General features: G+C 54.9%; 6 protein-coding genes across 6 annotated transcripts; 5 read left to right on the plus strand and 1 right to left on the minus strand.

Moving 5' to 3' along the window:
* Positions 1-166: 166 nt before the first annotated feature.
* Positions 167-808, plus strand: TRIREDRAFT_42027 (uncharacterized protein; the record flags this gene model as incomplete). The annotated part of the gene is made up of 1 exon (XM_006968764.1): positions 167-808. A coding segment is annotated over one exon (642 nt), but the record flags the coding sequence as incomplete, so codon positions are not given.
* A 562-nt stretch (positions 809-1370) lies between these two features.
* Positions 1371-2327, plus strand: TRIREDRAFT_111417 (uncharacterized protein; the record flags this gene model as incomplete). Its single annotated transcript, XM_006968808.1, has 3 exons — positions 1371-1627; positions 1710-1899; positions 2037-2327. The coding sequence occupies 3 exons, from the start codon at positions 1371-1373 to the stop codon at positions 2325-2327; spliced, it is 738 nt and encodes a 245-aa protein (XP_006968870.1).
* Positions 2328-3118: 791 nt separating this feature from the next.
* On the plus strand, positions 3119-4917 carry TRIREDRAFT_111418 (uncharacterized protein; the record flags this gene model as incomplete). Its single annotated transcript, XM_006968809.1, has 3 exons — positions 3119-3397; positions 3994-4055; positions 4110-4917. 3 exons carry the CDS (start codon positions 3119-3121, stop codon positions 4915-4917), a joined length of 1149 nt encoding a protein of 382 aa, XP_006968871.1.
* A 5965-nt stretch (positions 4918-10882) lies between these two features.
* On the plus strand, positions 10883-12922 carry TRIREDRAFT_68812 (uncharacterized protein; the record flags this gene model as incomplete). Its single annotated transcript, XM_006968810.1, has 4 exons — positions 10883-11346; positions 11405-11649; positions 11708-12237; positions 12305-12922. 4 exons carry the CDS (start codon positions 10883-10885, stop codon positions 12920-12922), a joined length of 1857 nt encoding a protein of 618 aa, XP_006968872.1.
* Positions 12923-14395: 1473 nt separating this feature from the next.
* On the plus strand, positions 14396-18481 carry TRIREDRAFT_68889 (uncharacterized protein; the record flags this gene model as incomplete). The annotated part of the gene is made up of 2 exons (XM_006968811.1): positions 14396-16105; positions 16181-18481. The coding sequence occupies 2 exons, from the start codon at positions 14396-14398 to the stop codon at positions 18479-18481; spliced, it is 4011 nt and encodes a 1336-aa protein (XP_006968873.1).
* Positions 18482-19116: 635 nt separating this feature from the next.
* TRIREDRAFT_123795 (allantoinase) lies at positions 19117-21088 on the minus strand. The gene has a single exon (XM_006968847.1). The coding sequence runs from the start codon at positions 20935-20937 to the stop codon at positions 19360-19362; it is 1578 nt and encodes a 525-aa protein (XP_006968909.1). The 5' UTR covers positions 20938-21088; the 3' UTR covers positions 19117-19359.
* Positions 21089-21919: the final 831 nt, after the last annotated feature.

Genomic DNA, 21919 nt, shown 5'->3' on the forward strand with positions numbered 1-21919 from the left:
TCCTCCAAGTTCCGGCCATCATGTAAGAGCTCAAATCATCGCCGCTTCTCACCCGCTGGAAATGCGTCGATGCCGCCCCCAATCACGCAAATAACATCCAATCATCATCATAATCATCATCAGCATCAGCATCAGCATCCTCTGCTAACCATCATCATCCCCCCTTCGCAGGATCGAGCCCTCGATTCGATTGCGGCGCGCGATCCACGCCGGCGACGCCCTGCTCGTCAAGCGCATCCTCAAGTCCCATCCCTCCCTCCTCCACAACCCCGACATCTCGCCCGCCGGCCTCTCCAACTCCAACCTGCACCTGGCCGCCTCCCTCGGCCACAAGGAAGTCTGCCAGGTGCTCCTCGACGCCGGCCACGAAGATCCCTGTCCCGCCTTGAACGAGCACCACCAGACGGCCCTGATGCTGGCCTCGGGCGCCGGCCACACCGAGGTCGTCCACCTGCTGTGCGAACACGACGCCGCCTGCATCCTGCGGAGGGACATTCGCGGCCGGGACGCCGTCATGGAGGCCAGCGTCGGCGGCCACGACACCATACTGCAGCTGCTGCTGACCTACGTCCCCGGCGGACCCTACGAGGCGGTGCAGAGGGCGGATATCGAGGGAAACACGGCGCTCCACTATGCCAGCGGCAACGGCAACCTGCTGGGTCTGCGGACGTTGCTCGCGGCCGGCGCGGATGTCGAGAGGCGCAACGTGTGGAATTGGACGCCGGCTGCGTACAGCGCCACGGTGCAGGCCGAGGTGTATCTCAAGGGCTTGGTGTCCGAGGTCGGAAGGCTTCAGCAGCTGCAGCAGCTGCAGCTACAGCAACAGCAACAACAGCAACAACAGCAACAGAAACAGCAGCAGAAACAGAAGCGCAAGAAAGAGGCCGATGTGGGCAAGAAGATGGCCATTGGCACGGTTAGGATCGTGCGCGAGGTTAGCGACGAGGACGAGCGCTACGAGATTTGAGCAACATGCCTCTTGTAACGGTTTAATGATGCTTCATGTTTGATGATTATGAAATTAGGGAACCCAGTAGAGCAAGAATCCAGTCTTCCAGCGCCCATTCTTCTTCTTCTTCTATGAGCTGCAGTTTCTAGAGCTGTTCTGACTCAGTCGTTGGAGGAGTCCTTCCAGCTACTCCATGATAGAGACCGGACTTAGGAACGCCGGCATCGCCAGAAACCCGAAGACTGCAAAATGCGGCTTTGCCTGCGACAGGCAGCCTCCTAAGTCCACCAAGGCCTGTGTATATAAGATTCCATCAGGTATACTAGATAAGGTATCAGCTTCAATGGACTCGGATTACAAGAAAAGCCAAGAGGAAAAAGGGACATAGGAAGGAGCACAGGTCAGCTATCGATAACACGCCATGTCGACAGTCCTCATCACTGGCGCGAATCGAGGCATCGGCTTCGGCATCGCACAGGCCGTTGCCAGTCGGATTCCTTCCTCCACCATCATCCTCGGCTGCAGAAAGATCGAGAAGGGCCATGAGGCGATTGGGCGTCTGCGAGAGCTGGGCGTTTCGTGCCCGCTGGATGCCGTCCAGATCGACATTGAGGACATCCAGAGCATCACGGCGGCAGTCGAAGCTCTCGACAAGAACTACGGAAAGCTGGACGGTTCGTGTGTTCCCAATTGCCTGGTCTGGTCCAGCAAGTCAACCAAGTCTCACGCAGCAATCAGTGCTAATCAACAATGCCGCCAGCCTCCAGCTGCCCAAGACTCAGCACCTCGCCGAGCTCAGGGATTGCTCCAGCCGCAACTTCAGCAGCTGTGTCACGGCCAACATTCTCGTGACCAAGGCCTTTGTCCCGCTGCTCAGGAAGAGCTCCTGGCCGAGAGTCATCATGACCTCCAGCGCCAGAGGAAGCCTTGGTCGCACAGCAAACAGAGAGGTAATCCGATCGTTTTCTTCTGTTTCCTTCTTCCCTTTAGCGTTTCCAACTCAACCCGGGAACGACTCTAAACAGCTGTTTTGGTGCCACCGCTTGCTGACATGCTGTCTCTGCTCTGCCTTGTTTGCTGCAATCAGCTTCCTCCGGTTGCTCTGATCGACTATTGTGTGTGCAAAGCGGCACTCAACATGTTGACCCTGCACTACCAAATGATCGAGGTCAACTACCAGGAGGGCGGAGAGCGCATCACCTTCTGGAGCGTCAGCCCCGGCCACACCAAGACGGCCTTCAACAACTACCGGGGAAAGAAGGATCCCGTGGCCAGTGCCGAGGCGTTTGTGAGGCTGCTGGAATCCGACAAGGGCGCAATCAGGCCAGGAACGTTCTGGGAGCTTGAAGACGGCAACTTCCAAGAGGTGCCCTGGTGAGGCTCTGCTCTGCTCTGCTCTGCTCTTGAGTGGATACTTTGTGCTGTTGGGGCTGCACATGCGCCTGTCTGTGGATCATCCTGATCGTCTGCGCTGTCCCGTCGGCTTGTCAGAGCTGAGGACATCGGTATCCTGGTCAGCTTCTCTCGGATTCTCAATATTCGTGCATCACCAACTGCCTGCAGTCTGCAGCATGCACTCTTCAGCCCGACTTTGGCCTGGTTGCTACTATTTTAGTCGTGCCACATCTCCTCTTGCACCCCAGCCGGAGCTGAAGGAAGCGAGGTTTGCGGTGGAACAAGTCGCCACGTCTCTGATTGCCCGTCAACGTGGCATACACGTATGACAGCCTCTCAAGACGCGGCAAATAGGAGCCTTTGCCCCTCGACGCAAGCACTTTACACTGCGGCGGACTGATTGGGCACGAGTCTCCCTGTCATCCTCAGCAGCGCCGTTGGGCATTCTGTGATTCACCGCCGCGCTCAGCTTTACCTTGCACAAATCAGATTCCAACCATCATCGGAAAGTTTGCTCGACCCTTTTTGCCACCCGAGATATCGATTCCCGTGTCCAAAGTGAATCATGGCATGTGAACAGGTACATAACCGACAACCCCTGAACCATCGGAAACCAAAGTTGCCCTCTTCTCTCCAACCTTACGCTTCATCCAGGGGAGAATGACAATCCATCTACTTGCTTGAGGAAACAAACAAGACCTCATACTGCTTTATAAAATTCCATACTTTCTCCCTTCAGGCCGCGTTCCACCGGCCGCTGCTCGCACCACATCTATGCCCAACGGGTTCAGTGAAAATCGTAGGACGATCAACGTCGAGGCTGGGCAGCTTCCGCCACCCGCAACCAAGCTCATCATCACTCAGGTACTCAAGGCCAGTCAGGATCCCCCATTCTGGGCGTGGATCATCGTGGGGGCGTTTTACGACAGCGAAAACCGCATTCTCTGGAGCACAGAGCTGTTTGCCGCGCACCTTGATATTCAGTTTGAGTCGGACGAGGAGCAACTCTCCGAGGCGGAGGCAGAGGAAGAAGAAGAAGAAGAAGAAGAAGAGGTAGAGGAAGAGGAAGAGGAAGAGGCAGAGGAAGAGGAAGAGGAAGAGGCAGAGACGGGGGCTGCGCCTGAGCCGGAGTTTGGCGCCGAGGCTGAAGCTGATGTTGAGCTTCAAGACGGGTCCGAATCTGAATCACCGCCTGGTAAGCCAATTGTTGACTCTGAGTCTGAGTCGCCATCACGCCGCTTTTCATGAAGCTAACTCGGTTGTACAAGTTCAATCTACGGAAGTTCATCAATCTGTGACTCCCGACCTGCGGCATCCATGCCCTGATAGCGCATACAACAGCCGCCATATCGACGCATACGAGCGCTATAATAGGCACTCTCCCTCCCACCCTACGAATTATCTTCATCGCCTCTACCCTCATCTTCACCATTATTTCTCTCCGCACTCTTATCCTCACGGCCACCATAGCCCTCAGAGCCCTCGAGGCCCTCATCACACTCATAGCCATCACAGCCCTCACGGCTTTTATAGCCCTTATAGCCCTGATACCCGTCCTTCCTTCCACCACCACCACCACCACCATCACCATCACCACCGGCCTTCTCCACACTGGCTCTCTGCGGTGCCGTTCATACATCCCCCAACAGCCTGGCACCCTGCCTTGTCTGGCCCTGTACCCGGACACTGGCACGCATCCTTCGATCCTTCGGTCGGACGCTGGGTTCACACTTGGCATCCTCGGCCGTTGATACCCTTCCGGTAGCCAGTCCTCTCGTTGCATTTCCTCTCACACACCCTCGCCAACCATGTCTGGCGGATGGAACCCGCTGACCGGCCGTGACTCCGGCTCCGGCCGGCCGGCCTTTGCTCCGTACGGAGCCCCTCAAGTGGCCCAGGGCCAAGCATACATTCCTCATGCTGGCGGACCTGGCTACGCCTATGGTACAGTGCCTCAGCCCAGCGCGTGGCCTAGCATGACTTACGGATACTATCCTCTAGGAGGCGCTCCGGGCGTTCCTCAATATGCCGTACCCGGCTACCCCCCCTTTCAGCAGGCACCTGCTGCGGGCTTCTACACGCAGCAGAGCTTCTCCTACCAGCCCAACGGCACGGGCAACATGCTCCCCCGCCATCCCCAGCCGTACCCCAACATCGATTCCACCATGCCGGCCGCCCAGATGACCAACACGACGGGCGGCACGGGCTGCGAGCCGGGCTACAACTACTTCTTCCCCGCGGAGCACACAAAGGCGCACATCTTCAAGACGAACACGCCGCCGTGGCAGCTCCCGCCGACGGCCCAGATCCCCTTCAAGGCGGCGCACATCCCGTGCAACACGACCATGGCGGAGCTGCTCAAGGGCTTCGGGTGCACCAACGCGACGCCCAAGAAGAACCGGTGCTTCGAGGTCGTCAGCGGCGGAGGAGGCAAGTGGTACAAGGGGCTCGAGGTCAACGGCGCGGACAAGGACATGCTCAAGAAGACGATCAAGGACGTGGGCTGGGATGCTACGAGGACGGGCAATCCCAATGAAAAGCCCGTGGTGTGTTTGTGGTTTTGCAGGGACTGAGGTGTTGTCATCGCTCCAGGGGCTTTCAGTCCCTATTATTGTGTTGTGCACGTCTCTATTATTTCCCTTTGCTGTCGTTCGCTCTTGATCCTATTTCTTTTGTCTTGTTCTTCCTGCTTCTCGCCACCAATGGTGTTGGCTTGAGATGGCAATTCTTTTTGGCGTTTGTGGGTTTAGACTATGTTATCTTGCTTGACGGGTTACGGATTGGTATTGGGGCGAGAAAAATGGGGTTCAGTATGGGATTGCAATGTAATTGCGGTAGATGCTATTATTGAGAATACGAAACAATTCAAAGACCATAGCTACTAATTTTCCGTGAGACATGCTAGTGTTGATGCGTGGATAGGTAGGTTCTGGTGAGCACCTCGTCGAGCTACACTCAAGGTCTGTGTAAGCACCCAACATCTGTAGTGTCCTTAGTAGGTAGTGTCTCTGAATCAGTGACTATATACTGTTTTCCTTCCTCTTTTTCTTTTCTTCTGGTTGGATTTGGCCTGCTCTGAATACGATATGAAGTCATGTGTACAATCAAAATAAGACATCGTTGGCATGAGTGTCTTCACATGCGATGGTGGAGTTAGTGGAGCGGTGATGGAGTACGCGTATATCACTATATCATGCAGATACTGGGGGAGCTGAAGATCTTCACGCCCCAAATACCCTACAACATTAGATAGAAAAAACTGATATACTGATGGTAGTAAGGTGAGTAAATCGTGTATACGGCTGGTGCCTTCTTCTTCCTCGTCGACGATTATACAGGCACCTCTATATCTTGTTAAAGTGGTATAAGTACCCAAGCAAAGACGATATAGCAAAGATGACGATGCATTCATAATGCAAAGTTCTCTCAAAGTAATGGATCGATATATGACTCAAGTAGAGGAGGAGTGTCCTAGTACTACGGGACTTGAATATGAGAAACAATTGATGTCACAGTGTTTGCTATCAACTCTTGGAGCTCCCTTAGGAACCTTGCTCGCCCCCATCACGAACTTGTATGCAGAGTCTTATCGTGCCCCTTTTCCAGTAAAATCTTGCAAGCCGGGATCAACAACAGTAGGACCGAGAACGCTGAAATGTAGAGTAGGAAGCTTCTGACCCTAATCTGCATGCCTAGAATTCAATCATCGAGACATTCGTGCTCTCTGATAGAAGCTGGAAAGGGGGGCTCTTTGGTCAAATGCTGCTGGGGGGCGGGTCAATCGAGAGTGAGGAATCCTTCCAAGGGTTTTCATAAAACCATGAGAGGAAATCATATCACAAGAGTGTTTGTGTTACCCGAAGTGTCACTGCAGACAAACCACAATCACATGATGATGTGATCATCACCTCATCCAAGGATTCCTAAATCACGCACGCGAGGTGGACAGCTCCTCACGGCAACAAGCACTCAGAAAAGCCTTTCCGGCCTCGCAAACGCTTGACCTCTGTCCTCGGCAGTATCTTGGAAAACAATCGGGCAGTACGCCATGGCGCGCGGTCGTCTCGTGAATGATTTTCATCCAAGGGCGTGTAGTCATACAGCCTCGGTGCCCAAGCTAACACCTGAACGCCACGGTCGAGAACCTAGATGCCTAAAGACTATATTCGATAGCTCACCACCTCGGTGGTTTCAACTAAGGGGCAGCATGATTCGAGTGGTCAGGACTACTAGATCTTGTTGCCCCCTTTTGCTGGAGCTCCTCGGACGCCCTTAGCCCAGCAAGCCCCGTGGGGTAAGAAAGAGCTGACATGCTGTTGATCACGATGTAGCTACTATGCTCCATGTGGGCGTTGGAGTCGTACCATGCTTTCAACAAGGTCCTTGACCGTATCCTCGTGTCGTTGGTGAGCTTTGATAGCAGGCATCAGCATTCTCACGACTGCCACTGGTCGAGGTTGGGTCTCCAGGCGGGTCTCTTCTTCACGCCCCCCAGATAGGACAAGGATAGAACGTGGAGCCGTACATGTATGGCGTCCAAAGCGGGCGGTTCAGCATGAAGCCACTAGATAGCAGGGTGGCGTGTGGCGAGTAAAGAGACCAATAGCGCATGTTAGTCAGATATCGAGGAGAGAGCAGATGAGCCTTGTCCACGACCTCTCCAGACAATATCGGACCACCGTGAAGCTTCTTCTTCATCATCAAAGAAAGGAGTAGAAAGACTGGACAAGACTCGAATAGACGGGTTTACATCATTGTGATCATGTCGGGGAGTCACTGGCCGCCGCCATATTCAATCGATGTCTGAGATCCTGACGGAGTGGCCGAAAATGCTGGCTCGTTCGCGATGAAATTGTTCGCACCAAGGCTAATTCGCCAAGTCTGCCAAGAGGAGGGACAGTAAGCTTGGAAAGGGTTGCCAATGCTCGAGAAAAGGCATATGAATCAGCTGGAACGGCGGTACAGTATATCGTTGTCACGAGCCACGCGCCGAAGCCCTTGCCGATGGAAACTCCAACTTGTCATGTTTGCAGATTCAGATCGTAGATACAATCTGCCAGACGGACTGCAACAGTTGTCTCATGCTCCTCAGCTAGACTCTTTGGGATGAGATCTGCGACATTGAGACAGTGCTGGGTTTGGCTGTGATGTCGTGCGTGCGAGAGATTACATACAGATATCCATCTGGACGGAGGGTTGCATGTGGAGAAGTCGGTGGAAAGAGTATCCAATTCCCCAGTAAACGTTATATGGAAGTCTAATGAGGGAGGATTTGACGATCAAAGGAACTCGCGTACATTCTTGTACGAGTAAGTCAACGCATGTGTGACTTCGGCTGATGGTCTTGTCCGGTACGACTGCGAGCTCTCCTCGAACTTCAACACCAAAGCCTCGATCGTGATTTGACCTGCAGTCAGCTGCTGCTCGTTTGCCGACTTTCCAGTGTGACGTTGGCGTGCTTTCGACATGGCCTGTGATGAGAAGTAGAGAGCAGAAACTGATCGAACACGCAGACTATCCGTCACTTTCCCAAGGCACTGCAACAATGCAGCTGCCGGACATGACGCTGCTCCTTCAACACTCGTCTAGGCATGCTTGGCAAACAGAGCCAAGAGAATACGATACTCATGAGCTCGTCGATGTTCCTCCACCCCCTGGCAAGCATCTTGCAGCAGCGCTAGCCAGAGCAAGCAAGCACTCCGGAAATTCGGAGTTCGATGATGGCTCCAATCTTCTCCCTTTCGGCGGCGACGATCAGGCAGCAGAATTAATTTTGTGGGAGCATCTCCACCTGACTCTTTTAGCAGACTGCAGGGCAGGTACAGTAAGGATTGGCCATTGTCAGCTTGTTGGTGCGCGGTTTGTGTAGGCCGGACTCTGGCGGTTTAAACTCGACACGAGGCGGCCTACATACAGCCGTGATACCCGTCTTCTGTCCCGAGCACAGGCTCACGATATGTGAACAGGTGGTTGAGACGGGATTCCAGGTGAAGATGGTTAGAGTCGCGGCGCGGCTACTGCAGCGTGTCGGTGTCGTCGTCGCCACACTAGGCAGTTGAATCTTTCTGCAAGAATGCCGGCCGAGAACCGCTAGCCATGGCAGGGCGAGGCGGACAGGCCGCGTTTGGACCTGAAGGCGCTCAGCCATGGCACGTTGGCACGGCCTTGTCCGGACTAGCCACGACGCTTTGGCCACGGGCTGGGATCTGGCGCGCGGGACGAGGTTCGCGAGTGGAGGCTAGTGGCACGGCTTGTCGTCGCATGCCGGCACGATCCCCAAATGCGTCCAGTGAGCATCTCGGGAATTCTGTTGCCTGGCAGCTCGCTAGCAGAATGCTGATCCTGGGCCTGGGCAACTGAATCAGCGACCCGGTTGTGCGCCTGGGTGACCTCTGCTTACCGGCGTGCGCATGTACCTGTGCCTGTGCTTTTCGGCCCCCCGATACGACGAGCGAAAGTACTCGTCATTCATACATGCATGGTTCGAGAGGGCGTCTTTCTGGACCGACTTGGCGGTGCGAGATGTTGCTGCTGCAGTATTACGGGCGACATGCCATGATCTGGTGTTGCTAGCGGGCGCCGGATCCGTCAGTCTTTGAGCGTGGCGTCGTGACCGCTAAGAGAACGTTTGCTGCGAAGCAGAATAGTAGTAGTAGAAGAAGAAGAAGAGGCCTGCTCGCCCTAGTGGCTGAGATCTCGGCCATTTTCTTTCGACGCTTGCGTTTGAGGGCGCTTGCATCCGGCACATGGGGTGATGAGGAGGAAAGAGGAGAAGAGGAGGAGGTTTAGCTGAATTGGAGAATGTGGAGAGGTGCAGAATTTCAATTGCGCTAACAGGATCTAGCGCGAGCTACATTGGCGGACTGCGCATCTGGCTTTGCAAACAAAGTACTGCTGTTTAGCATGGACGGATCTTGGATCTGGATCGCAGTCCAAGTGGCCGAAACCAGCTGTCTTGGGTATTGAAGGCAGACCTACTACCGAAGCTCGTGACACTGGAATAAGGCGACGGTTGTTGATGCATTGACGAGCATTTACTTCGGCCAGCAGTGCAGTGCGGTATCGTGTAGGTAGTCAAAGACAGTAGCCAAGAATACAATCAACTGGAAAATACGGTACTGCTTCTGCACACAGACAATTCGATGGCAGGGCTGCCCTGCAACATCAGCTGCGGGAGTTGCTCCCACCTACGTCAGGGCAGACGTCCGGCGCATCTTCCAGGGCTCTAGCGGCCAATTACAGCGGTGTCCAGGGGGGGCGACGCCAGGGCCCGCCAGTGGCCAAACAGCGGGCTTGCCAGTTCCCACTCTCGACCTCGCCGAGCTAAGATTGAAACCTTGGCACCAGAAGCATGGCTCTTGATCGCCTCTCCCCATTTTCAACCGCCAGCACGAGGGCCATAATTGGGGGGCTTTTCGTTTGCCCATGGGGAACTGGAGACGCTCCTCTCTTGTCCGGGGTGCGGGGGGAGACGCCCCCTGGCCAGCCTGGAGATGTTTCCTGGTTTGGCGAACGAACCTCAGGCATTTGATGCTTGATCCGGAGACGGACGGACCTCGAGGCACGAGGATGAGTGAGACATTGTCGCCCGCCTCAGCTCAGCACGGGCAAAGACACTCATACAGGGTTGATTGGCAGTGAAGATCTGCAGCCGTTGGTCCAGATTGTCGCGTTAGACGGCGTGAGACAGGCACCGCTTCGCCGCATATGCTTTCGGCTGGCTGCCTCAGACGGGAATCAACTGGCGGCGTGGCAGCATCATGAAGAGGTTTTTTTCTACCTCCTTGGCAGCAACTGACTGGATGGCGCTACCGCGAAACAAGCGCGTGGCAGGCGAAGGCATGAATCGTACTGAATGCGCTAGCAATGGCTCTCTCTCTGCCCAGAGACTTCAGACTTCAGCTCTTTGTGTCTTACTTGGACGAAGTCTTCCTGCTCCACGCCACCATCACGATGCCATGCGACTACCACTAGCACCCCCTTCAGCCACGAGTGGGCCGGACAAGGATGGGTAGGCCGAGATCCTGGCCTGGGCTTCCTGCTCGACTGATTTTGCTGGTACGAGGACGTACTATGCTCACACCTTACCTCGAGCAGTGGTGTTTCCGGCGTCCTCCAGATCGCGGGGAGCAAACAGACTCCAGCTGGGGAAGCCCAATGTTAGCCGCAACGAGCTGCCATGCCAGCCATTGTTCTCCGCCCCCAGCTTTTGCTCATCTTCCCCAGCTCGTCTCGACCGACTATATTATGCCCTCCTTGTCCCCCCATTGTCCTGTTCTCATCCCCGTCTCCTCGTCACTCCCAACTTCTTCAGCTCGAGAGCAGGATCACTCTCTTGTCTCCTTTCGTCTATACCAGTCGAGCCTGTAAGAGCAAGTCATCCGCGGACTGATCCGCTCCCTGTCTCACAATGGCGGAAGTCTAGTCAGTCAACCCCCCTTTTGAAGCACCTTTCCTTACTCCTCTTGTCAACCCTTCCACTAACAGGTTCTGATATACAGCACCCACACCGAGTCCAAGACCGCCCACGAGGCGTCCATGGAGAAGGGAGTCACATACCACGATGAACAAGAACACAGCGAGAACCTCCAAGCGAGAATTCGCAACCCGCTCAAGGGAATCCCCCGCGAGCAGCTCATGAGCGATGTCGAGTCCTTTGCTCAGCGCAACGGCCTTGAGGAGCACACTCTTCTTCTCAAGAAGGGCGCCCTTATTGCCCAGAACCCAGCCGACCCGCAGTCCATTGACGGCGACGAGAAGCTCACTGCCCATGAGCTCAACGTTCTGGAGCGTGAGGTCACCCACAAGTGGCACATGCCCTCAAGACTCTTCCTCACCATCGCAACGTGCTCCATTGGTGCCGCTGTCCAGGGCTGGGACCAGACTGGTAGCAACGGTGCTACCATCTTCTGGCCTGAGGTCTATGGCCTTGGTGACCAGACCATCACTCGCAACGCTATCCTCGTCGGTCTCATCAATGCTGCTCCTTACATCGGTAGCGCGTGAGTGCCATCATCTCTCCATTCATTCTAGAGCATTTCCAAACTAACCAGCTCATAGTTTCATCGGCTGCTGGCTTTCTGATCCCATCAACAACCACTTCGGTCGACGTGGTGTCATCTTCTTCGCTGCTCACTTCTGCATCTGGCCTGTCATTGGTTCTGCTTTCTGCCACACTTGGGAACAGCAGCTTGCCTGTCGATTGCTCATGGGTATTGGTATGGGTGCCAAGGCTTCAACGGTGCCCATCTATGCTGCTGAGAACGCTCCTGCTTCCATCCGAGGTGCTCTGGTCATGTCATGGCGTATGTTTCTCTCCATCCCCCTGCTTTGAAAAATGTCTCTTGCTAACAGTCCTTGAAGAAATGTGGACGGCCTTTGGTATCCTCCTGGGAAGCGCTTTCAACCTGGCTGTCTACCACGTCAAGGATATCAACTGGCGTCTGATGCTCGGCGCTCCCTTCATCCCTGCCATCCCCCTTCTGTGCCTCATCTACCTCTGCCCCGAGTCGCCTCGTTGGTACATGAAGAAGGGCCGCTACGCCGATGCCTGGAAGTCTCTGGCCGTTCTCCGCAACGACCCCATCCAGGTCGCCCGCGACATCTACTACATCTCCGCTCAGCTCGAGATTGAGAAGGAGCTCATTGGCAAGACCAACTACGTCACCCGCTTCACTCAGCTCTTCACCGTCCCCCGAATCCGCCGTGCCAACCTGGCTGCTTTCACCGTCATGATTGCCCAGCAGATGTGCGGTATCAACATCATCGCCTTCTACTCCACCACCGTCTTCGTCAACGCTGGTTTCACCCAGTTCCGAGCCCTGATCGGCTCTTTCGGTTTCGGCCTCGTCAACTGGCTCTTTGCCTTCCCCGCTTTCTGGACCATCGACACTGTAAGTCTCAAAACAAACCACTTGATTGCATTCTTGTGTTGGTTGCACGCTCTAACAATTTTACCAGTTCGGTCGTCGAAGCCTGCTTCTCTTCACCTTCCCCCAGATGTTCTGGACCCTCCTGGCTGCTGGTCTCTGCACTCTGATCTCCTCGGAGCACACCGAGCTCAAGACCGGCCTCGTCAGTCTCTTTGTCTTCCTCTTCGGAGCCTTCTACTCTCCCGGCGAAGGTCCCGTTCCCTTCACCTACAGCGCCGAGGTGTACCCCCTGTCCCACCGTGAGACGGGCATGGGCTTCGCCGTCGCCACGTGCCTGTTCTGGGCCGCCGTCCTCGGCACCTCGTTCCCCTTCCTGCTCGAGCGCCTCGACACCGTCGGCGCCTTTGGCCTGTACGCCGGCTTCAACGTCGTCGCCTTCATCATGATCTTCCTCTGGGTCCCCGAGACGATGCAGCGCACCCTCGAGGAGCTCGACTACGTCTTCGCCGTCCCCGTCCGCACTTTCATGAAGTACCAGCTCACCGTCGCCCTGCCCTGGTGGTTCAAGAAGTACGTCTTCTTCCAGTGGAGCGCCACCAAGCCGCCCCTGTACCAGTTCGACGAGGTCCCCTCTGATCTCCGCCGGGTGTCCATCCACCACGCTGCCGCAGCGTCGTCGGATGATGAGAGCAAGCGCGCCATGTAAAAGGGAAGCGCAGAGATGGGAGACGCTGGGAAAGAAACAGAGTGTTTTCTATGAATCTTGTTTGTTTGATTTTGTTTTTGGCGAGTTGTCAAGGGGGTAAATATGGGATATGAGCGCATGTAATTGGTAACCACGCAGATGGGTCGCGTGGTCCTGGGAATTGATACCCTTACCCTCATGGTTATGATATCACATGAGGGCTATCTTGGAAAATACAAGAGAATTCCTACTCTACAAAATTGTCGCCTTGTGTGAATTGCCTATGAATGATGCTCTCTGTTTATGAGTTCAGGGTGAGTATTCGATATTCTGCGTATTAGTACTATTTTGAAATTGCAGGGTTTTGCATGTGAAGCGAGAGGCTGCCCAGCACTGCATCGCTTGCTAACCGAGGCTGGGCAACGCGGACATGGACTACATACCGAATTCCTCATGTGATATGCGATAGATGTATCGCATGGACGATCAGGAAGTGAAATAGTATTGGCATGATGTGATATGGTTTGGTGTATCCGACTTGGGGGCATCAAAGTCCAGAGATTCATGTGAAGATGTAGATGGAAGGCTCACATACAATAAAGGTACTGATAGGTGTCCATCTGCTATGTATCATCATCGTTGCATTGGAAAACACGCGTATCGTGTAGCAACCGACGTGGAGAACTCTCCATCTCCCCGTCCCACGTAGATCTCTTTGATGCATGCAATGTTGTATCACTGTCAACAAAATCTGCACTTAGTTGCACCCAATCCAGCACTTACACACAATACTCGTACACGTCCATTCAACGGGTTGCCACCCAAGGTCCGGAGTCCTGACATTGATTAATAGGCTTTAACAGTGCATACAAAAACCCCCCCAGCGAGGCAAATTGACTGCATCGCGTAAAGCTCACCGAAACCAGCTATTTTAGCTGCGGGAGCTACGGACTTCGGATTCATCCGCATCTCTATTCCCGTCGGCGTAACTGGCCTCGGTTCCACAGAACCAGCGAATCGATCTCGGGCAGACGAGCCCGATGATGAACGGGCCAAGTCCATCATATCATCGACATTTTGTTTTCCCCTTGCCATGTCTCCTCTGCTCGCCTGCATCTCTTTTTTTGCGAGGAGTCAAGTCAGGAACGAGACATTGCTGCAAGAGACCTGACCTGATCGGTCCTCCTGCAGTCGAAACCTTGCGGAACGGAATTGCATTTCCAGGCTCGGGTCGGGTGCCTTGTTGCCCCTCAGACGATATCTGACCACCGACATCTCCAAATCCTTTGTTTGGTCAATGGTTGTCAGCATCTTGTTTCGTTCCCGGTGCCACCGACGTCCACGGAAGCTGTCATCATGCCCGAAATCTGACTAGTTGAAAAGCCACACTCCTGAGAATACTAGCAACACATAACTCCAATGGCTGGCGACGGGCTGGAAGACACCGCCGGGCAGCTCGCTGGGATGGATGTCGAAAAGGCCGAGCTTGCAAGCATGACAGACACGTCGCTGGATGTGCCCGTAACCCGTAACAAGCTGGACCGGAACCGCTTCTCCATCACCGGTGCGGCGAATCTATCGCTTGACGATGTCGAGGCCGTACATGTTCAGCTTCGCGGACTCTCAATTTCGGTCGACACTTCACCGTCATGGTTGGACCCCTCAACGTATCCTGAACTATTTTCCGCCGGGTTCAATTCGAAGCCTCGCATCAAGACTCTTCTGCATTCAGTTGATGCAGACCTGAAGCCCGGAACCCTGACAGCCATCATCGGAGGCAGCGGCTCGGGAAAGACGACGCTGCTCAACAACCTCGCCGAGAGGGTTGTGAGCTCAAGACTCAGCCAACAAGGCCTGGCGACATTCAACGAAAAAGTCGGCGTCAACAGCGTTCGACATGCCTATGTGATGCAGCAGGACATTCTGCTCCCAACTCTTACTGTCCGAGAGACCTTGAGATACTCGGCTGATCTTCGACTGCCCCCATCCACCAGTGCCGAGGATCGTGAAAGAATCGTCGAGGAAGTCATTCTCGAACTGGGCCTCAAGGAATGCGCCAACACCCGCATAGGAAACAGTCAACACCGAGGTTGCTCAGGAGGCGAGAAGAGACGCGTGAGCATCGGTGTGCAGCTCTTGGCAAATCCGTCCGTCCTGTTTCTCGACGAGCCCACCACTGGCCTGGACGCGACAAGTGCCTATCAACTCGTGCGGACTCTCAAAGCGTTGGCGCAAAAAGGCAGAACCGTCATTACCACGATCCACCAGCCTCGATCGGAGATATGGGACCTCTTCGACAATCTCATCATCTTGTCCAGAGGCAGTCCCGTCTTCTCAGGCCCCGCCTCCGACTGTCTTCCATGGTTCCAACATCTCGGCCACGAACTGCCCCCATTTGTTAACCCAGCAGAATTCGTCATCGATGTTGCCGCCGTCGACAACCGCACCCCTGAGCTGGAGGCAGAAACCTCAGCTCGCCTCGAAAGCCTCAAAGCAGCATGGAAGGTAGAGAGCGAAAGCCGGTTCCCACCTTTGGAGGCCGCTGCCGAGGTGAGGACGCGGCAGAAGCACCCACAGGCGGCAACACACGCCGGCTTCTTCCGCCAGGTACGAATCCTGACGGATCGAACGTTCAAAGTCACGTATCGGGATCCCCTCGGCATGACTGCGTCCCTTCTGGAGGCTGTCATCATGGGAGTTGTCATAGGATATCTGTTTTTCGACCTCGGCCGCGATCAAGCGGGCATTCGGTCTCGCGAGGGTCTCCTCTATACTGCAACGGGACTCCAAGGCTACTTGATCCTCATGTTCGAAACATATCGATTGACCATTGATATGCCGACGTTTGACCGCGAGTCCTCGGAGCATTGCGTCGATGCCGTGCCCTACATCTTGTCACGGCGATTGGCCCGCCTCATCACGGAGGACTTCCCTGTCCCTTTTCTATTCTCCCTCATCTTGTACTTTATGGCTGGGTTCGATCACGATGCTTCCAAGTTCTTCATTTTCTTTAGCATCGGATTCGTCAACCATTTTGCTTGTATCATGTGTGCATTCACATGCGTGGTGGCAGTGCGGCACTTTCCAGGGGCCAGCCTGATTGCCAACTTTGCTTTCACGCTGCAGAGTATCGCGTGCGGTATCTTCATCCAAGTTGATACGATCCCGGTGTATGTGCGATGGTTGAAATGGGTGACTTGGTCGGTGAGTAAACATCTTTCCTCCACTCTCGAATCTGAGGTCTTTGGTCTGCAATATGCTGATCATAGCGTGTAACAGTTTTACACGTTCGGGGCGTATTGCGGGAATGAGTTTCAAGGCAGCTTCTACGACTGCCCCGAGCCAGGGGGGCCATCCAACCCGGCCTGTCTCCAGTATACCGGAGACTACATCTTGTCGTCCCTCGGATTTCCCAAGAACTGGGTCGCTCGCCCCATCGTTTGCCTCGCGTCGTTTGTCATCTTCTTCTTCATCCTGTCGGCTGTTGGCTTGCAGTATATCAAGGTTGAAATGACCATTGCGCGGGCGCGAGTCTCGGACACGGACCTGTCAGCCGGAAAAGAGAAAATGACTGCGCGGTCGATTGCAGAGGTGCGCACCATCGATGTTGAGCTAGAGAATTTCTCACTGGATCTCGATAAAAGAAAGGTCAATGGAAAGAAGTTGCCTCGGAAAACCATTGTCCAGCCTATCAACGTCAATTTTCAGGCCGGCACGTTGAACATCATCATGGGCCCGTCGGGAAGCGGCAAGACGTCTCTTCTCAACTCGATGGCACTTCGGCTGCGCAACTCCATTGGCACCCACTATCGTCCATCTGGCAAGATGTCTTTCAACGGAGCAGTCCCATCTGCCTCTGTTGTCAGATCAGTCTGCTCTTATGTCTGTCAGGATGACGACGCTCTCTTGCCCTCGTTGACGGTTCGAGAGACGTTGCAGTTCTCCGCCGCTCTGCGTCTGCCTTCGTTCATGAGCAAGGAAGAGAAGAGTCGCCGCGCAGAGGAGATTCTCATGAAGATGGGTCTGAAAGACTGTGCAGATAATCTGATTGGCAATGACCTGGTCAAGGGTATCTCGGGAGGAGAAAAGCGGCGAGTCTCCATTGCTGTGCAGGTCCTCACAGATCCTCGCATACTTCTCCTGGACGAGCCAACGTCTGGACTGGATGCCTTCACCGCGAGTTCCATCATGGAAGTTCTGCAAGGCCTCGCAAACGAAGGCAGAACGCTTATCTTGACAATCCACCAACCTCGATCGGACCTGTTCAAACACTTTGGCAACGTACTGCTCCTTGCCCGTGGCGGTGCTCCAGCATATGCAGGTCCCGCCAAGGAGATGCTCAACTATTTCGGTAGGCAGGGGTATCAATGCCCACAGCATTCAAATCCCGCCGACTTTGCCCTGGATATGATAACTGTCGATCTGCAGCGAGACGACAGAGAGGCAGAGAGCAGAGAGAGAGTTGAGAAACTCATAGAGGAGTGGAGAAGATATTCTTCAGGAGGAGACAGGGAGCAGGTGTGGAAGAGGGAGGATGTGACGAGGCTCCCAGAGATAACCGAAACCGATGAATTGGACGAAAAGAAGCCAACCAACGGAGAAGTGGACGATAAAGCAGCCGACAAGGACGAGACGTCGCCAAAGATTCAACCTGCTGCCTCTCGCAGACCTTTCAACAAGGCCAACCTCTCAACGCCCGCAGAACTCGGTGCACTTGTCCACAGCCCAGCCTCCATTGCCACTGCCGTGCCTTTGCTTCTGCATCGTGCCATCATCAACACGCGCCGGCAGCCGCAGCTCATCATGGCTCGCACGATGCAAGTCGTTGGGCTGGCCATCATCTTCGCCCTCTTCTTTGCGCCACTGCACCACGACTACTACTCGGTCCAGAACTGGATGGGTTTCATCCAGGAAATCGGCGCCTTTTACTTCGTCGGCATGCTGCAGAACGTCGCAATCTATCCGAGCGAGCGAGACGTCTTCTATCGAGAAGATGACGACGGAGTGTATAGCGTCGATGCGTTCTTGCTCTCGTACACGATCCTCGAGGTCCCCTTTGAGATACTCAGCTGCCTGCTCTTCGGTATCTTGATGTGTATCGCCGTCGGCCTTCCTAGGACGGCAACAATGTACTTTGTCTCCGTCTTTGGCTGCTTCGGCATCGTCTCGTGCGGCGAGAGTCTGGGCATCATGTTTAACACACTCGTCAACCACACCGGATTCGCCGTCAACATCATGGGCATGTTTCTCTCGATTGCCAACGCCATGGCCGGTGTCTTGTCCATAGACGCCCCCGAGGCCTTCAAGGCGCTCAATTATCTCTCACCCATCCGATATGCCTTGCGCTCAATCGCCCCTTATGCCTTGCGAGACGAGCAGTTCTACTGCAAGCCGGGACAGCAGCTTGCCAATGGCACCTGTCCGATCGAGACGGGCAAGCAGGTTCTTCAGCTGTACAGATTTGAGGACGACCCGGTGGTGAACGTAGCAGCTCTGGCAGGGTGCTTGGTGGTATATCGGCTGCTGGCCTGGCTCTTGTTGAGGCTGGCCAGGGCAAGATGGAGTGGGCATAAGAAGTAGAAGAGAAGATGCGTTTTCCTTGGATTCGTGTCATTGCAAGCATAGAGACAGGTTAGTAGCTACGAATGCTTATGAGAGTTTTGAAAGGAAGATGATCTCCGGTAGACAATCTTTCCCATTAGACAGTCTGCTCGTGCCTCTTGCCTGTTGTACAGCGTTGCCCCCAATCGATAGACGGAGGCCCTTCTTTAATCCGGCCACGACGCGCGACCTGCTATCTGGTACATCTTGGCCCCCGTGATCCCCTCAGTATCACCACACACAAGTAAGAATACCCTTACCATCCATCATTCACTTCAACCCTCGCATCAACCCCCAACGCCATCAGCCGTCTGACATTCCGACACCCCGTCTGCCTTCAGCCACGATAACCTTCGACAAATCACATCGTTACATTGTCGCGCTACCGGTTGACGTCATGGCCACTGAAACCAGCATCAGCGAATGATGATCCGGGGACGCCTCCCTTGCATCTCGCATCTCCACAAACAACCGTGGTCAGGCTTTTCAGAGGTTGGGAATGCACTCGGTCTTGAAGACGGATTATATATCTGAAGACTCGGCTTGCACACATGTACATCTTTGCTTGCGTGGCTCCTCGAATAGAACACTTCTATTAATATTACTTGGCTATGGAAACACCAAGAAAATCCTCAGCACCACGTACGCCAACTACCATGCCAGTCATGTATGTGCCATGCCAAGATGCCGAAACCCAAAAAAAAGTATAGAAACGCCAATAAGCCCACCCGCTCGCACTGAAATATGACATCTATCTTTCATCTCTAGCCGCCATGCTCAAATATCTTCAAGATCGAACCTCAACGCCTTGGAACAAGAATACACAAAAAATCATCGAGTCATGTGTCGCGTATCGCTCAGAAGGTCCTCTTCTCGGTGATGGGCTCGCCAAAGGGCTTGCCGACAACGAAACCGTCGCCGGGGGCCTCCAGATCGAACACCTTGCGGCCTCGAAGCCACGTCTCCGTGACCCGACCGATGAACTTGTGGCCCTGCCAGGGAGAGCAGCGGTTCTTCCAGCGCATGTCGCCCTGGGTAAAGGTCCAGACATGTGAGTCGTCGAAGACGCAAACGTCGGCGTCCATGCCAACCTTGAGAGCGCCCTTGCGGTGGGAGAGACCGACCTGCGCGGCGGTCGCTTGGCAGCAGAGGCGAACCATGTCGACAATGGTCGGAACCTTGGATGTCGCGGAGCGCTCCTTGGCAGCCGTGTGCAGGATGGGCAAGCCGAGACCGACGGATGAGATGCCGCCCCAGGCAGCGAAGAAGTCGCCACGGGCAATCGTCCTTGTGGGCGCCTCTTCCTTGGGTTCCTTCATGTCAAGGCCGGAATCTTTGTGAAGGATGGCAGGTCTCTCAAGGTGATCGGGAAGCAACTTCAGTTGGGGAGTGCAGGGCGAGTGGTCGGAGACGACGGTCCGAATGCACGAGTCCTCGGCGACCAGCTCCTCCCACAGGCCGTCTCGGTTGTTGGCCTCACGGATCGGAGGACAGCACTTGTGCCTCGTGTCTCCCTTTTCGATTTCTTCCGCCGCCAGTCCCAGGTAATGGAAGCAAGTCTCGGCCGTGATGTTGACTCCCCTCTGGCGGGCAGCCTTCAGGATCGGAATCGCCTGCGTTGCCGAAAGGTGGACGATGTGGAGGTGCAGCGACGGAGCGATATGGGCATGTGCCAAAATTTCTTGAATGGCATACGTCTCGAAAGAAGGGGGTCGCGATTCGAGGAAGGTGTTGTAGGCGGTCAGTTCGCCCTTGGGAGCCGCGGGAGGATCGGAGGTTTGGACGGCATCGCCAACAGAATCGGTGATTGGGGGAATCATCTCGGCATGGAACATCAAGGTGGTTGGCTCATCCTTTAGTGTCTCCATGGCCAGTGCTATATCCTTTGCGGACACGGCAGGAAACTCGTCAACGCCGGACTCGATGAGGAAGCCCTTGAAGCCTCGAACGCCTGCATCTACAAGGGGCTTCAGCTGGTCTGCGTTGCCAGGAATGACGCCGCCGTAAAAGCCCACGTCCACCCAGCACTGGCCATGGCTGGCCCTGAGCTTCTCCTCGAAGCCCTGGAGAGTAGTCGTCGGTGGGATGGCATTGAGCGGCATGTCGATGACTGTGGTGACGCCGCCACTCGCCGCCGCTCGAGTACCAGTCCAGAAACCCTCCCACTCTGTCCGGCCAGGCTCATTCAGATGGACATGAGCATCCACGAGACCAGGCAGCAACAGCTTGGGAGAGTGGTCGATATAGGTGGCGCTTGGGGGGAATGCTGAGGCGGGAAGGATCTCAGGCACCACAGAGACGATTTTGCCGAGCTCCGGGGATATGCAGATGGTCGCCGGGCAAAGGACGAGGGAGTTGTCGGGAAGCGTGAGGACGGCGCGCGTCGACACGAGGACGGTGAGCGGCCCAACGTTGGAGGTGTGCGTGACAGTCATGGCGACAACTGCAATGCAACTCTCTTGTGCCTGCGTGGGTAACTGGGGTATGGGCCCTGGGAGCGAGAGCTGGCTACTCTGAAGCGGCTTATCACGATGAGCGAGAGTAACGCAAAGCGCACAGCCAGAGCTCGACGACTTTGCAGACTACAGACGAAGATGGGCGAAGGGGGAGGAAACGGAAAAGGAGGGAAACAGAAAGAGAAGGGGTTAAAGAGGCAGGCGATGCAAGCCGCATCGTCGGCCGGAGCCGATGACGCCCTCCTAACAGTCTAAGCCGTCTGGCGGATAGTGGCTGGCTGGGACGCATTATCGTGGGATGGCCATGATACGGGGCAGACGGGTAGATAGGGAGGGGCCGGAGGAGTCGTGCACGCGTATTCCACGATCTTCTGCCATTTTCGCCCTGTCCTGGCGCCTCTCCCTCTGCGCCTTGAACCCTGTTGACCCGCAGAGTCTTTCTGTTCTAATTCTATTTCATGCTAGCACCTCATATGCTTCAAAGGTTAATGAGAATGAATCTTGACACTTCAGGGAGGCGAAAAAGGATTTTTTTTTTTCGCAGAATTTTTATGGACATTGAAGGGATTCGCGAAGGCCGAAGATCGCTAACAAAGGGAAAGAGAAAAGGGTAAAAAAAGAAAAGCTCCACCCTTATCGGACACGTCCGATGGGCCAGGGCGAAGAACAAAGATGCGATGGCCCGGCGTTGAGTGGCAGGAGGCAGCTGGACGCAGCCAATCAGGATTCAATCGAGTAAGAGTTACTCGACAAAAGGGAAACAGCTGAACGACTTCGGCGGTGTCTGGATGTGACGATAAGCGAGAGGCTAGCCGCCTAGTCTCCGGCATGGCGTTATCAGCTGTTATCAGTTGGCGGAACGGCGGAACCCAAGGGTCCAGCCGTTGACACGCGCCACAAGTCATCTGACCTCAAATGTGGCTGAGCCCGGTCGTCGACTCCGCCAGCTTGATTGGTCGCC

This window comes from Trichoderma reesei (genome assembly GCF_000167675.1).
Source record: "Trichoderma reesei QM6a unplaced genomic scaffold TRIREscaffold_26, whole genome shotgun sequence".
Classification (NCBI taxonomy): Eukaryota; Fungi; Ascomycota; class Sordariomycetes; order Hypocreales; family Hypocreaceae; genus Trichoderma; species Trichoderma reesei.

Excerpts from the sequence above, each read along its gene's own strand:
- TRIREDRAFT_123795 (XM_006968847.1), bottom strand. The coding sequence starts at position 20,937 with ATGACTGTCACGCACACCTCCAACGTTGGGCCGCTCACCGTCCTCGTG.